The sequence below is a fragment of the Molothrus ater genome, chromosome 8 (genome assembly GCF_012460135.2).
Source record: "Molothrus ater isolate BHLD 08-10-18 breed brown headed cowbird chromosome 8, BPBGC_Mater_1.1, whole genome shotgun sequence".
Classification (NCBI taxonomy): domain Eukaryota; kingdom Metazoa; phylum Chordata; class Aves; order Passeriformes; family Icteridae; genus Molothrus; species Molothrus ater.
The window spans coordinates 13653222-13668388 of record NC_050485.2 but is presented as its reverse complement, the minus strand read 5'-3'; the positions used below and the strand labels follow the sequence as shown (position 1 = coordinate 13668388).

Sequence of the window (15167 nt, the reverse complement as noted above, 5' to 3'; positions counted from 1 at the left end):
CCCTTGGGACAAGGCCTGAAATGCAGGTCTAAGATCAGTACCTCCTTTGCTGGTCTTTGTGCAAGACCAATTCTCTGCAAATGGCAAAGCTTTCTATTTCCCATGAGAAAGAAAACACAGAACTCTAGAGAAGCCAGGATCCAGAACACTCCTGCTAAAGGATCTTTGTTATTCATAGCCCCTTGCACACCCATTGCTTTTAGCATCTCTTGTGCTCCCTACCCCTTGCACTCCCAAGTATCCATTTGCTGACTGCAGACAAGTGGACACTTACACAATGCTTTGAACTTTTCAGGGCTTGTGTCAGCACACCATACCAGTACTGCCTTGCAGCAGTAAAACCCAGGAAAAGAATCCCTCAGGCACAATTCTTTATTTCATGGTTCTCTTCACCTGTCCATGGCTCCAAGGAGAGCCTTTGTAGAGGAAGTCCATATCACAGAGTCAATTTGCTGCTGTACTCTTCAAATCCTGTTCCTTCCTTCATCCCCAAGTTTCAGCTGATAGTAGCATACATGAGTCCAATTTCTATTTTGTTTCTAAATGAAATATATGAATCACTCAAAATTTTCACTGCTAGTGCTGTTTCTGGGAACTGTGAAGAACAGACTCTGAAGAGCATATAAATATTTTTTGCTAAAATCAGTTTTACCTGGACAAAAATACTAAGGAAAAAAGTCAGAATTTCATCCATAACTATCTTAAATACAGAAAGGAACCTGCCTTCAAGCCACTATTATCTTCCTTTCAGGGAATCACATGGACTAGAAGATCTAGAACCAGTAGTGAACTAACAAGAAATTCACTGTGCAGACATAGTGGCATGTCTTGAATGCAAAATCTCAGAGTTAGACTGACAGGGTGTAGTCTTCTAGAAACACAGATGTATTTACATGTTAATGAAAAAGCAAAAACCAAAGACATTTTATTTATGTAAAGTTTTATTATATTTTCCCCTCAGCTGGTACTCCATTACTACAGCCTTAGAAGAGTTTTGTTTCCCTAGGTAGACAGGTTTTCAACCGACTGTCTCTGACTGGAAACATCTAGGCTAGGTCAGATTTTAGACTCAGCCTTTCATTAATACAGCCAGATACAAAGGACCAGTCGAAATCCTGGCCACCTGGAAGGCTGCAAGGGAACCAAACACAACAAGAGGATTTTCATCATTTTCTATGGTTGAATAGAGAATCTTTCCTGTGCTTTGATCACTAAATAGTTAAGCAATTGCACCACACATTCAAGACATGGATACATTCTACATTTCAAGCTCTAATCAGAAACATGTGCAACTGTTTTTCCACTTATGAAGCTTGTGGTTTTATCTTCTCAGCAGCTTCAAGGACAGATGGAAGGCTGACTTTGTCTCCAAATTCTTTCTCACGATGCTCCAGTAAAACACCCTAGTCAAAGACACAAGAGACAAATTCAGACGTGTCTCCCTGCAAAAGATCCACTGCCCAACCGAACAATTCCAGGAAACAAACTTCTGATCTAATATGATAGAAAAAAGCCTCCTAGATGGCCAGCAGTACCTGTCTTCCTGCCCCAATCACATATACACCTCCCAGGGTGAATCCTTCTCCTTCCAGATTTCCACTATATCCGCTTCTCCAAGCACGGAAGAAATTTTGCCAAACTCCCAAGCGGAAGAAGCCTGACAACATCATTTTTCGTCGGCGTGGACCATAAAAGCCTTTCTGCAGGGGAACAGAAAATATGTCAGCAAACAAAGGGAAAAGGACTTGTCATTTATGTGGGTTTTAAGCTCATCCACAAGTATTTAAGCCCCATGTACACCTACATCCCTACTGCTGACAACAGCACTGCTTTGTGATAAATGTATATTTTTGGTTGGTTGGTAGTTGGGGTTTTTTAAATTCAGTCTGATTCTTTCACACAGGCAGAGGGGAGAAAGAAAATAAAAGGATCCCCTAGTAGATTTTGAGTATTACATAGTCTTTTTTCTTCAGAACCCAAATGATTTTTAAATATGTCTCCTGATTTAGGGAGAAAGCAGGGCGGTGGCTCTGTAGGACATGAGATTGGCAATCCAGCACGTGCTGGTGTACTGGAACAAGCCATATCACTGCAATCTGGCCTGTATATCATGAATTAATTATATGTGTCACCTTCAAATCTTGATTCACACATCATAAACATCAGCAGGTCACACAGCCAGTGAAAGAAAGGAATAAATATTAACAGGCCATATTGTTTACCTGCTGAAGGGGAGGAATAATCCTGCCACAGCACCTTATCAGTGCATTGCTACCCTGCAGTTTGTAAGCTCAGCAGGATATATAAATATAGAAAAACAAAGCCAATTAACTTCTTAAACTGCAGTGCTACAAAATCCTTTTTCAATCGGACTACATTCTACTTATTTATACAAGCTCCTCAAAGAGGGCATTCATAGATTTGTTTTTAAACAAAAGGAAACACCAACTTCACTATACCTTTTCATCCAGAAAGATTTCTCCTTTGAAGTAATGCTGAAAATCCTCCACTTCAGTCCCTATCTTCTCTTTCACAACAGCATAGAGAGGGACACCCAGCTTGGACAGCTGGGGTTTCAGAGAGGAGAGCTCAGAAGCCTCCTAAGCAAAGGAAAAGACCCCAAACATTTCAGTCAATAAATGGAGGCTGGAAAGCTTCACCGTGAATTTCAAGGCCATCAGAAACACACAACTTCTAGCCTGAGGCACAAGCCAGAAACAGACCTGTAACACTTAAACTAGTTGTACTCCTAGACAGCTCTTCATCAGATTTACTACAATTTTTCTTTGTTAAACATGGAGGAAGCAGATTCTTCTGAGCATTCACTGGATAAAACATATTTTTAATTTAAAGCTGTAGAGATACTTTGCCTATAATAGGGCTTCAATTATCTTCTGAAGTATTTGAGAATGGCAGAAATATAATGCCTGCACATCACTTAACTTTTTCAGAATTTTCAATCCTTTTTCCCAAGTTGACATCCATCATTATCAGTCCTTCTGCAAAGTATTTTGAGGGGTTCTGTGCAGAAGCAGGCTATACAAGTTTACAGTAAGTAATGAAGATACACCCTCCTTCCTAATTCCCCCAGTAAAAAAAATCAGGCAGTTTCTTCATAGACTTTCAGTATCCCAGAAGCAAACCTGCTTTTTCTGGTGTGTAAGAGTGTGAGGTGTCAGCACTCATCTGCTGGGTTTTTTGTTCACCTAAAGGAATTCCAATTCACACAGTTTATATAGAAATCCCTGAGATTTTGAACAGATCAGAGTGTGCACTGAAAATGTTTCCTATCTCTCATGGACAAAGGTAATTTTTACTGGACAGAATTCCCACATTAAAAAAAAATCAACTCCACACTTTAGAAACATGGACACAGTTTACATGAACACTCTCAGTCACCTAACTGAAATACCTTAACTGAAAGGCTAATAGGACATCTAGAATTCACTGAGCACCAAGGAGCAAACGGATAGGGATTAACAGACAGGAAAATTTGAAACTTTCAGTAATACTACTACTGCTGATAATAAACAATCACTCTGGGATTCCTGACAGAGTGAGTCTCTGAAAGTTACAGAGTCAGGCACCTAAGTGCATTCTCCTCCTGCCTACACTACACCTGTTCAGAGAGCAGAGCACTTGAACCTTCCATGAATTCTACACGTATTTAAGCACTTACTACTGATGGGAGCAGATGCCCTAATGAAGAGGTTGCAATATTAATTACTCCACATTATAGAACAGTGAGTAACAACATAATAACTATTTTTCCCTATAGCTATGAGAAACATAATGTCCAAGGTGCAATGGCTGTTCCCAGGCACTCGGTACATTCAAACTGTGTTTTAGGTGTCTGCTTCCAAGGAGCTCCACCCAAGGAGCCTAATGTCAACTTAAGGATCAAAATTTGTTTTCCAACCCACCTTGTTATGGAACAGAAACTCCTTATCTTCAGAGTCTGTACCTTCCTGCCTCACATTTAGCACCCAGAACCAAGAAGTACTTCCTCTATGCACACCTTTTTTTTTTGCAGATGAGCTTTATCTGATGGCTTTCTGCCAATCCAGTCTTGGGCTGTATTTGACCAGACACTACCTGGCTCACAGAGACTTATTTTGGACTATATATATAAAAATAGCTCATAAGACTCATTACCAACTGAATCTTGTGCAATCTCCCCTTCTAATTACCATGGGCTAGGTCCCTGGCAGATGTAAAAATCACATAACCATCACCTTCAGAAGGAAAAAACTCAGGACCTGGACCATACAAACCAGCTGAAAAGGAAACTAAGCATGCTGGTAGCTGGTGACCAGTTTTAACCATGAAACAAAACCTTTCAGATACTTTAGATGTATTTGATGACTGTGCTATTCATCCCCTCCCTTTATTTACAGACTATCTATGCAAGCAGACCTCAACTCTTCTTAATTAATCCCCAAGCCCAGCAAGTACCTCTCTGCACAAAAATCATCCGGGTCTTCGTACAGCCATGATCACTGCACCATTCTCCTTCCATAGTTCACCTGCTTTGAATGTCCTTTGTTCTGTTTGTACAGGAGAAACAACACCAACAATAATATCAGTCAGTCTTGTTTATAACAATTAATACTTTATGGACTAACACTGCAGAGAATTCCACATTCAAATACAGTCCTAACAGAAAAAAAATCCATAAGAGGAGATTATTGATTTTTAGAAGTGTGTCTTGTTTCATCCAGAAATACCAGTTTTGGTTGGTTTTCCTTCACCACAAGTATTGAATATCAAGGACACTCGACCACATGTCACAACTAGGAAAGACTAAGAAAACTGCTTCCAACCCTGGCCTTAGAAAAGTTCTTATAAAAGTCCAATTCTTGAAGAATGGGGTCTGAAATAGCCAGAATCTTACCTGATCCCAGAGTCTTTAGCTCTATCTCCTCTAAAAACTCCAATGTAGCCTTTTCTGGCTTGGACAAAAATAAGTCAGTGTTAGCAAGGACGATCCCCGTCACAGCTGCACCAATGGCTCCCAGGCCAACAGACCACATGCCCATGGTGAAGGCCCCCAAGTCAGGCAGGAAGGACATTTCTGGAAAGAGAAAGAAAGAACAGCTCTGTAACTGAACATCAATGATGCTAGAGGATAAGGAATTGGATTAAAACAACTAAAAGCTCATGCAGGTATTTTTGGCTTAACGGAGATGATCTGTATATTTATTAATGTACTGAAAGGGGTTTTAAAAGATAAAGATTACATTCCAGTTCTGTGCCTGATCCACATCAAAACTAGATAATGACAAGATGTTCTTATCCTTCCCTGCCACCAGACAAAATCATCAATAACTAAGTGCTCAGATGCAATGAGGAGAAAGATGATCAAAGTGTATCACATACATGTGTAATAAAGAGCCTCTAACAATATGACCTGTACATTAGCCAGTAAATTATTACAGTAAGACAGCAGTTTCTTTCAAAAAAAGGGAAGCCTTTGTAAATTAATTGTTTTAAACACACTAATCTATATTAAACAGTGAACTTTACAAATATACTATAGAAGACTTGGGAAAAAAAATCTAAACCTGCTCTATCGGGTTCATCATAACTGGTAACCTTTCACATTCATTACAGTTTCCCACTGAGAACCAAAGCAGGCACAAAGCCAAACTTGGAGCTCATGCCTGCAGACAAAAAAATGTCGACTTGCAACCATTTTATTACCCAGTGATACTGCAAACATGCCTGGGAGAGCACCTTATTCCTCTGTGCTAACTCACTGCCACTCTTGCTAAAGCAGAAAGGACAGCAGGAGCAAAGAGCCTGCACTCACACACACCATGTAGAACCCACAGCATTGCAGGGGGAATATTCCAGCGTTAAAGTACAAATCCTGCTTGTGGTGGCTCAACTTGGAGGTAATTTTGTTTAACCACCATCCACAAGCCCCCACAGCCCAATGCTGACCCTTGCAAGTGTTTCACAAGCCTGGAAAGGGCTTCCAGTGAGGCAGTATCAGTTAATGAGGATGCTGGAAATCACAGCAGCCCAGCCTCACGGACAAAGTTCAAGATCCAGCTCCACAGTAACTGGTACAAGAGTCACTGGAGTTTGGCAGCACAAGAAGTCACTGTACACTTACATCTCAAGGGCTGTATATTTGCACTCACACAGCTGTAGCATTACACATTATGGAGAATCAATTTTTTTTCACAAAACCCCTATTTCCTGATAGAATATTTTGGTAAATACTGCTGTCTGTATATACTTTTGTATGGGTGAGGTTCCCACCTCAATAAATGTAAGAAAATATTACTCTTTTGAACTGTGACTGCTAATAAACCAGACATACACATCAGCTTTATTCCCATAGCATAGTTGCTAGAATTCAGAAACAATTAGGAGTAGCTCCTCAATTTTGTGCCCAGAATTTTCTGTGAGAAAACCCCTTTCTATCCTTAAACCCAGCTACAGAATACTACTGACAAACAAATGCAACATTGGGAAACACAAAATGAAAAAAGAACACATTGTTCTTTTAACAGCATACTTGGTTTCAAGGGAGGCGGTATCATGGTATCTAAAAATGTAAGTAACCCATAATCCTGAGCAAGAAACAAGGCCAGTTTACACAAACATCATGCAGATAAGATCCCACCCTATTTCACCACTTATTCCTAACCAAGGCAAAACTTCCTTGACTGTATCTGCTTTCTTTACATACTTCTTTCAAACATGAAGTCATGTTGTAATGACTTTTTTTATATCTGCCTCTGACACCTATCAGAGACCATCCTGACCCCAGCCTTTGGAATGATGCAAATGTAACTCCAAATATATGTCATGGAGCAATATCCTTGTTTTAAGACTAAAAAATCTCTGTAGCGTATGCAATTGGATAAAGCCCTGCTCCTTCCCAGAATTTGACTACCCAATTATTTGGATTTCAATCTCATCAGGTCAAGAAGTGTTTGGGTTTTTTTCCTAATTTATAGTTAGGAAAAAAAAAAAAAAGTGGAGGGGGACCCAACTATTAAACCCTAGGGCACATCATTTGTGTACAAAAATGTTACAAAATTTGTGGCAAGTGATTAATGAGTAGTTCTCACATAGCTTCTCATTTTTATTAGGATAAAGAGCATCTCTAAAAGTCAGCTTCCAATCAGTAGTTATTGATCCAAGAGATCATTAAGTGTAGTTGGACTCTTTGTCACTCTCCACACAGTGACAAAAAACCCAACCTTATCTATATGGGAAATTTTTGCTATTTATATAAATAGGAAAAAGGAAAATGCAGCTCTACAGGATGACACCTAAATTTCTCCCCTGCTAAGCAAATACCATAATGAGCCACTTTGAAAAATATGCATGTGAAGCAGCAGGCAGGATTATTAAACCATTTGCTAACGAGACAGGCTGAGCCCTGACATATCATGTCATTGAACCCCAAGTGCCGAGACTGACTGGAAAACAGCTCAGCACTTGCAACTAGCAGCTCCATTTCTGGTAAGCTGCTGTTTATTAAGGACATCTGAAGTTCAAAAGGACTTAACAACCCTCCCCTCCCACACTAAAATACAAACAGATCAGGATTTTAAACAGCAAGCAGCAATAAGACGACACAAGAAAGCATCCCACAAGCCATAATCCATGAGAGGAGACAGGAGAGCATCCCGCAAGGCTGTGCAGCGGTGCAGCACTCACCAGAAGCCATGCAGGCTGCTGAGCGCCCCAAAGGGAGCGGAGCCCCGAAGGGAGCGGAGCCCCGAAGGGAGCGGAGCCCGGCTGCGCTGCAGGCGGCGGGGCAGGGCTGGGCTGGGCTGGGCTGGGCTGGGAGGAGCCCGCAGCCTCCCCGGGCCCGGGCCGGTCACTCCCTGCCCGGTCAGTCCCTGCCCCAGCCACCGCAGTGACAGCAGCCAGCACGGCCGGCCGATCCAGGGCAAGGCTCAGTTAAAGGTATCCCAATCGTTCAGAATCCTGGTTTGCTTTTTAACTGAACACATGGTCAGCCTTCTTATGGGGCGGGTAGGTACAGGGAACAGGGATTACAGAAAGCCTTTCTGAAGCTGGGAACACAGCACAAAACTTTTAGATCTGCTAAGCCACACTCTTCTGTAGGACTGGGCATTTTCACAAGTAACATTCTCCCTGTGTTTCAGCCTATTCTACATCTAACCCTTTCAAAAATGCATGCAGTATGCCAAAACAATACAAACAACCCTGGGAAGAATTGAAAAGTCATCAGAATGCACAATATTAGGAAAAAAATTATCAGTATAGAGGCTGTACCTCTACAGAGAACTAACCCAGTGTTTCTATAGTCAGTTACCTGCTTTAGTGACAACAGCCCTTTGCTAAAATACATCATTTTCTCTGAGACTACCAGATCTTCAACTTATCAACTCTGTTAAAACTTCCAGAAAAAAATGAACACTCCTCTTTAAACAGTACAGGCCAAAGAAAAAAGGAAAAAACATCTTTTTGTGTGTATGTTTTCGTGTTGACCACAAGAGATCCACAAAATAACAGTGAGTTATTTTATGGCCTGTCAGTTAACCAGAATTTCAACAAGCTTAACCTTATTAATCCTGTTTTAAGTGCTAGTGGATCGTCTTCACTTTTGTCAAGACCAGTTAAAACGTTGTTTTCTAGATGTCTCATTTCCCTACCACCCACAACCAAAGAAAAAATTGTCATTCAAAGGAAAGCTATCCTTAAACATTTATTTTAAGTGTAAACAGGACCCACTGCAGCTGTGTCCCTCTGTTTCAAGATGCCAGTAGGACTCAGAGTAGCAAACAGATTTCCTCACATACTTTTCCTAAAAAGAAAACTGTCTTGCAAGTAGGACTGCACTAGCAAATACTCGCTGGCCTAAAGTGGTTTTGACCATTGCATGTTCTTCCTTCCACCCCCACTCCAGCTTCCCAGAGACGTTCCATATCAAGCCCAAAAATGTTTCAAAGCTTTGTCAGAACTTGCGTATCCCAAACAAGTCGAGCTGATTTTTTTATGAGACATTTCCCACCTCCCCCCCCCAAAATGAGTCATGATTACAAATACCTTTGTAAGTAGAAAATTTACAATTCTCAATAACCTGGTAACATGCTAACATGCTCATCAAGATTTCAAGAGCATTTTAAATACCATTAGGGATTGCAAAATACAGCATCCTGACAGCCCTTCAGACTTAGCCCTGCTTGAAGCCGGGATCTGACTGGAGAAACCTAGGAGTACTCTTCCAACTTAAATTGGCTGTAAACACCAAAATCAATGCACAGAGAAGCCTCCTAGCATTTCTTGTGGCATATATGTAATTTTCACAACACAAGGGATTGTTTTCCTTTCTTTTTAGCATTGTAAAGCCCTAACAAACTGCACATTGTGTCAAGAGTAACAATCATCTTTTTAGGTTTTTCCCAATTTGGGCATGGTTCACTACTGAATTCTGTGGCTGTAGCTGTAGAGAAAGTTGCTGTGTCAAGCAAACGAACCATACTCCTTCCTTTGAAAGGAAGTTAGTTGTTACCCCCATTCTTAGACTGTTTTAAAGAAACCCAACATCTCAACAAGCCTTTTCTTCAGAGCAAGGGAGAGCAAAGAGCTCTGGCACATGGCTCTGGAAATCTTCCAGCTCTCTTGTATTGAGAGGGAACAGGCAGCTAGGCACTGCATGGAAAAACTCAGATCTCTGAATGGATGCCAGGAGATGTGAGATATTTCAGGGAGCACGGAACTGCAAAAAAGTACCTGTCTGAAGATAATAGAATGATGATAATGAACTCACAGCTTGGTCTGCTGGTGATGCAGAGCAGGAAAGCTGCTGTGTCAGTCTGAAAAGGTAGTGGAGGAAAGAAAAAACCAACAGACCCACTAATAATACAAGTCAGCATTTACTGAAAGCACAGCAATTGATCCCTCCTGTTCCCACACAGCAGATCCAAGAATTCTAAGTCCTACAGATTCAAGCTTAAATAAAGATTTTCCCACCCTTTTGGGTTCTTAGGCCTTGCTTATATTTTCACTTTCTATATTTTAACTTCCACATTTCTCACACTATACAATTCTTAACAGCAAAATTGTTAATAAAAGCAAAGACACAAGAAAATGGACACATTTCAACTCCATCCCAAAGGCAGAGGGGCTCTATGCAGGAAGGAGGCTGTAACACTATACCCACCCAGGGCAGAATAATTTCCACACAACCTTGTTTCCCCTTGTCTGCTATGAACCAGCTCTGATGGGAACAGTGCCCCTATGGTTATAAAAGAAAAGGCTGAGAGCTGGTCAATCCAAGGTGGATTTCCTGAGCAGAGCGATTGCACCCAGGACCCAACCAGCGCATCTCGAATGAAATGAAAAACGAAGCACGGAGTCTCTCTGTCCTTCACGGATCCTGCTGTGCCTACTCACACATGGGATAGGACTGCCTAGCAAGCAGGGATCTCTCAAAACGTCAAACCACGAGGGCAGAATTTCAAACCTCGGGATGGCGAGAGCCGCGGGGGTCCCCGGCCGCCCCTCGTTGCTCAGCGCTCGCCGCCGCTTCCCCCGGCCGGCGCGCTGCGGCCGCGACCCGGGGCCAGCGGGGAGGAGAGAGCACCCCCGTGGGGGACAGCCCAGGGGAGGGACAGCCCGGCCCCAACGCGGACCCGTGACCCTCCCACCCGCCGGACGCCCATTCTGCGGCCCCGCACTCACAGCGCCGCCGTCCCGCCCATCCCCGGCGCGCCGCACGCACACCGGTGCCCCGCACCGCGGCCCCTCGGCCCTGCACTCACAGCACCCCGCACCCGCACCGCGGCCCCGCACTCACACACACCGCACACCCGCACCGCGGCCCCGCACTCACACTCACCGCACACCCGCACCGCGGCCCCGCACTCACACTCACCCCGCACCCGCACCGCGGCCCCGCACTCACACTCACCGCACACCCGCACCGCGGCCCCGCACTCACACTCACCGCACACCCGCACCGCGGCTCCGCACTCACTCCGCCCCCCGCACCGCGGCTCCGCACTCACTCCGCCCCCCGCACCGCGGCCCCGCACTCACTCCGCCCCCCGCACCGCGGCCCCTCGGCCCCGCACTCACAGCGCCGGCGCTCCCGGCCCGCTGTGGCCGGCACCGCCCCCGGCGCCCTCCGCGCACGCCCCGCTGCCAGCCGCGCTCGGTGCCCTTCGGCCCGCGGCTCTGCGCCGGTGCGGCCAGCGGGATGAGCCCCGCCGTTAGCGGCTGGAACGGATGAAAGCCTTCCGCTCCCTCTCGGAACCCATCGTCCCCTCTCGTGGGCTACTGCAGCCTCTGGCTAAGCGAAGAAATGAAATACATTATGGGATACCGTGCTTAAATAGGCAGGGCAAAAAAAGCACCCAACCCACAACGACCTGAGTCCAAGAATGTAGTGAGCTTATCATTCAAGTAATCTGATTAATGGGGCACTTAGAATGTTTGCATATATATTGCATTCAAGAATATACTTGCTCAGATAAGCCAGCCAATAACATGTCACAACATCGTTTAACAAACACGCTCTTCAGATGCTTGTGGTCATTGGGCACCACTCCAACTACAAACTCAGAGGACTTGTCTTCACTACATTGGGACTATTTCCTGAGATCTCCTGTTAACCCGACAGCTAAAATCCCAAAAAACAACAACAAAAAAAAGGTAGTAGCAATGACAGAACAGTCTGGTCTGTCTGGTAACACAACAGTAGCTCAGGAGAATGAACATAACCCTTTTGATGGTACTGGCATGTCTACATTCCATCAACCACTGTTTCACTGTTTTTCACCAAGTTCCAAACTTAACTAGACAAAATGGCCCTTCCTTATCACTGTGCTCTTACAGCAGAGCACAGCAGCAGCCGTGTGCTGCCAGTAAGCCACATGGAACAGCACCTTCTGCAAAACAGCCTATTGAACCGTGTTGCGTTGCACATGTCAGAATGGCATGGGCTCAGGCAGTTGAAGGAAAAGATTTTGAGTCTTTTTGCCCAAAATTGTGGTAGTTATGCTTTTATCTACACACATTATTTTAGAAATAAATGGATTGTAAAAAGCACTAAAGTCTTAGCAGCAGTAAAAAAATAACCTAAGCAAACCTCATAGCAGAAACAGCATTACCAGACTGCTTGAAAGAGAGGGGGAATTTGAAAGGATTAAGAATTTGTGGCTGCTTTTTTCCTGGGAAGTATATGAAACAATATCTCTGCTTTTTCTCCTTTGGGTTGGTTTTCTGTCAACACCAAACATAATATGCTGAAGTGACTTTGTCATTTTTTAAAAATGCAATCAGCATTGAATCAGAATACATGTATCTGCCATGCTGACACTGCAATCTTTAGAAAAACATTATGAGCAAAAAAATTATTGGCAAATTTTGTCAGCCATTATTGTATAATTAAAACCCTAATTTCTGCAGGCTGTCAAGATTCCTTTCTTCTGAATTTGACTGTGGTTGTGGACCAAGCTGACAACATTTGCCAATGGTAGAATGCCAGCTCTATTATTTTTGTTTCCATGGTAAGTACACAAAATGAACTTTTTTCTTAATGATACTTCTGCACATTACACCTCTAACAGCCTGGCAGCTGGCCTATCCCAATTCTAAGGTAGCCAATATTGCTGAGGAGGGAAAAAAAACCCACCTATCACAAAATGAAAATATCTATCTATTCTTTGCTCTGGGCAGGAGTCCATGACAAGGCACCAGGTGAGAGTAACAGGCAGTTCATCTCTGAAGTGACTCTGATTTCATTTGTCCCTATTGTAAAAATCTTGCAAAAAATACAGCAAAATCTGAGTCCACCCATCTGGATTCCATCCAGGAATAGCCCCCTACTTTACAAAGCAGCAAAATCCTTTGAATGCACACACACATCTAATAGACACAGAATCCAAAGAAATACAGTGTCATGAAAATCTACTGGAATCTAACCTTCCCTACCCACACCTCCAGAAAAGCTTGCTTTCCTTGAAAAGCTACTGTATTGCATCAAGTGGAGTTGCAGCAAAAATTACTTTGTCTTTATTATGATACCTTTGCCTTCATTGCTTCAGAAAAATTTTGGCAAGAAAATGAGAATTTGACTTCTTTGGTTTTCTGGTTTTTCCTCTTGATCAAATCATATTAAGATTGATCTATTATAGTTAAGTTTTTACATGCACCTATTCTCATGTTATTCATATATTTTTACTCTTAAAAAAAGAGACTAATAAACTCTCTAACACATACACACACTTCACAAAGCAAGAGACACCAATATTTAATCTTCAAGTTCCCAGGTTTTGAACTGTGTTCTTAAAAAATACATTCAGCCTTTCATTTCCTACCTTCATAATTCAGTTTTATAACAGTGAATGAGAAGAAATCAGTCTGTAAACTGCTTGTAAATCAGTTAATTAAATTTCCCTGGCACACCTCTAAGTCAGAATGCAGTGTATCAGTAGCTGTGCTAAAACACGATCCAGTATTACGAAACTTTCAATTCATGTACAGAATGACAAAGCTGTGCATTATTTCAGGAGTTTTTTTCTTTTTCTTGTTGGATCATGCTTCTATAGATCAGCCTTAAACCAAGGGCATTGTTAGACAAATGGCTTATATTAAAGAAACTGTCTTTTCTATGAGGAAATAGGAGATCTCTAAAGCAACGAGGAAAGACAGTGGTGGGATCTAGGCCCCAGGTCTGTAAAAGGACTTCCAGACTTTCAATACCAAGCCAGTAAGATTAGCTGTAGATATAAAAAAAAAATACAGCTTGAACTTTTCACCTATGTGCTATTAAAGGAAAACCACACAGATTCAGACAGATGTAGATCTCCACTAGGCCAGGCAGAAGCTCTCTCTCATTCGAAGGCTGTCCAGTGACATGTACCTGTGTAGGGGTGCTCTCAACCACATCCTGATTGTCAGGAAATAAACACACCAGCCAGCCTAGACACAGAATCTCAGCTTTCTCTTAGCTAAGATCAGGGTGCTGAAGTCAGAAGAAACCAAAGGAAATACAGGTCTTTTGAAATTAGTTCATTCACATAAGCAGTTCACAGTGGGACACCAAGAAGAGATTGGTGCAATACCCTCCATCTGGACAAGAACAGGAAGAAAGAATTAGTGAGTCTTTTCAGCGGGTACACAGACTCTTACAACAAATCTCTTTTGCAATAGCCTAATAAACACTGAATCACAGAAAAGCCTACCATTTACAAGACAAAAGATAACCAAGGCATTTGGAAAGTGCAGATGAGGTCATTAGTCCTCCCACTGTCCTTCAGTCTTTAAATATCCTAGTGTCAGGTAAGTGTAATTACTAAGTATAAGCAAAATAGAATCTGTGGTCTGTAATTTATCTATCTCCTGTTTACTGCAGTGCTACAAATAAAGTTACTCTGATTTTTTAGTATTCTCATAGTAGGTAGGACACTCAAGACCAGTAAAACAAAGTTATATTTAATGACTATTCAAGCCACTAGAATAGTGATCAAGCCTCAGGCTCTACAAGCAAAACCAGGCTCTTGAACATCTCCAATTACCCACAAAGATAGCACTGAAAAGGCAGAAACTGCACTTCTGCAAGATCAGGACATCAGAGGAAAACAAAGTCATTTTGCAGTGATTCTCGTTCATCACCTGCGACTACTGCGTAGCTTCTATTAAAATCCAGGCACTCAGCGTGTTTCCAGGCTATTTCTCTGTCACCCTGGGTTTTTAAGATTTTCTAAGCCTTCTGATGTTGACATTCTTGTAGTGAATTTTCTCACACACTTTCTGTAAATAACTCATTGTTTTGCATTCCTTTATGGAGGAAGAGAGAGTTGATAGACTGTTGGTTTAACCACTGGCATTGGAGAGGTGCTACTGTCACCCTCCAATCCACTGTCACTTTTGGAAAACTATAAATGTTGGAGTCAGGAAATAAACGGCCCTTTTTTCTCTTTCACCTTGAGAACGGTGTGAGCGTGTGTTCTTTTGTGTCCTATAGCGACATTTCTCTTACAAGTTATTGTGATAAAACTGGCATGATTAATTTCTTGCTATGGACTTCAAGAGTAGCTAAGCATCTTACAATCTACAGGAGTCATGAGCAAGGCCAAGACTGCTTGTGTTATTAATACAACTGAAGGGCCCTATATTGTCTTTAAGACAACAACTTTCAGTCAAATAATGTATCTCGCCAAGGT

General features: G+C 42.5%; 1 protein-coding gene across 6 annotated transcripts; it reads right to left on the bottom strand.

Annotated features, from left to right (window-relative positions):
- Positions 1-923: 923 nt before the first annotated feature.
- On the bottom strand, positions 924-11208 carry PRXL2A (peroxiredoxin like 2A). 6 transcript variants are annotated; one of them, XM_036385371.2, is made up of 6 exons: positions 11077-11208; positions 4895-5074; positions 4456-4547; positions 2460-2600; positions 1536-1700; positions 924-1403 (listed from the first exon to the last, which is right to left on the bottom strand). In XM_036385371.2, the coding sequence occupies exons 2-6, from the start codon at positions 5070-5072 to the stop codon at positions 1305-1307; spliced, it is 675 nt and encodes a 224-aa protein (XP_036241264.1). In that variant the 5' UTR covers positions 5073-5074; positions 11077-11208; the 3' UTR covers positions 924-1304. The 6 variants fall into 6 exon arrangements, with proteins under 6 accessions (XP_036241264.1, XP_054371519.1, XP_036241271.1 ...); XM_054515544.1 differs by lacking the exon at positions 11077-11208 and adding an exon at positions 10976-10989; XM_036385378.1 differs by lacking the exon at positions 11077-11208 and adding an exon at positions 10868-10895.
- Between the last annotated feature and the right edge of the window lie 3959 nt (positions 11209-15167).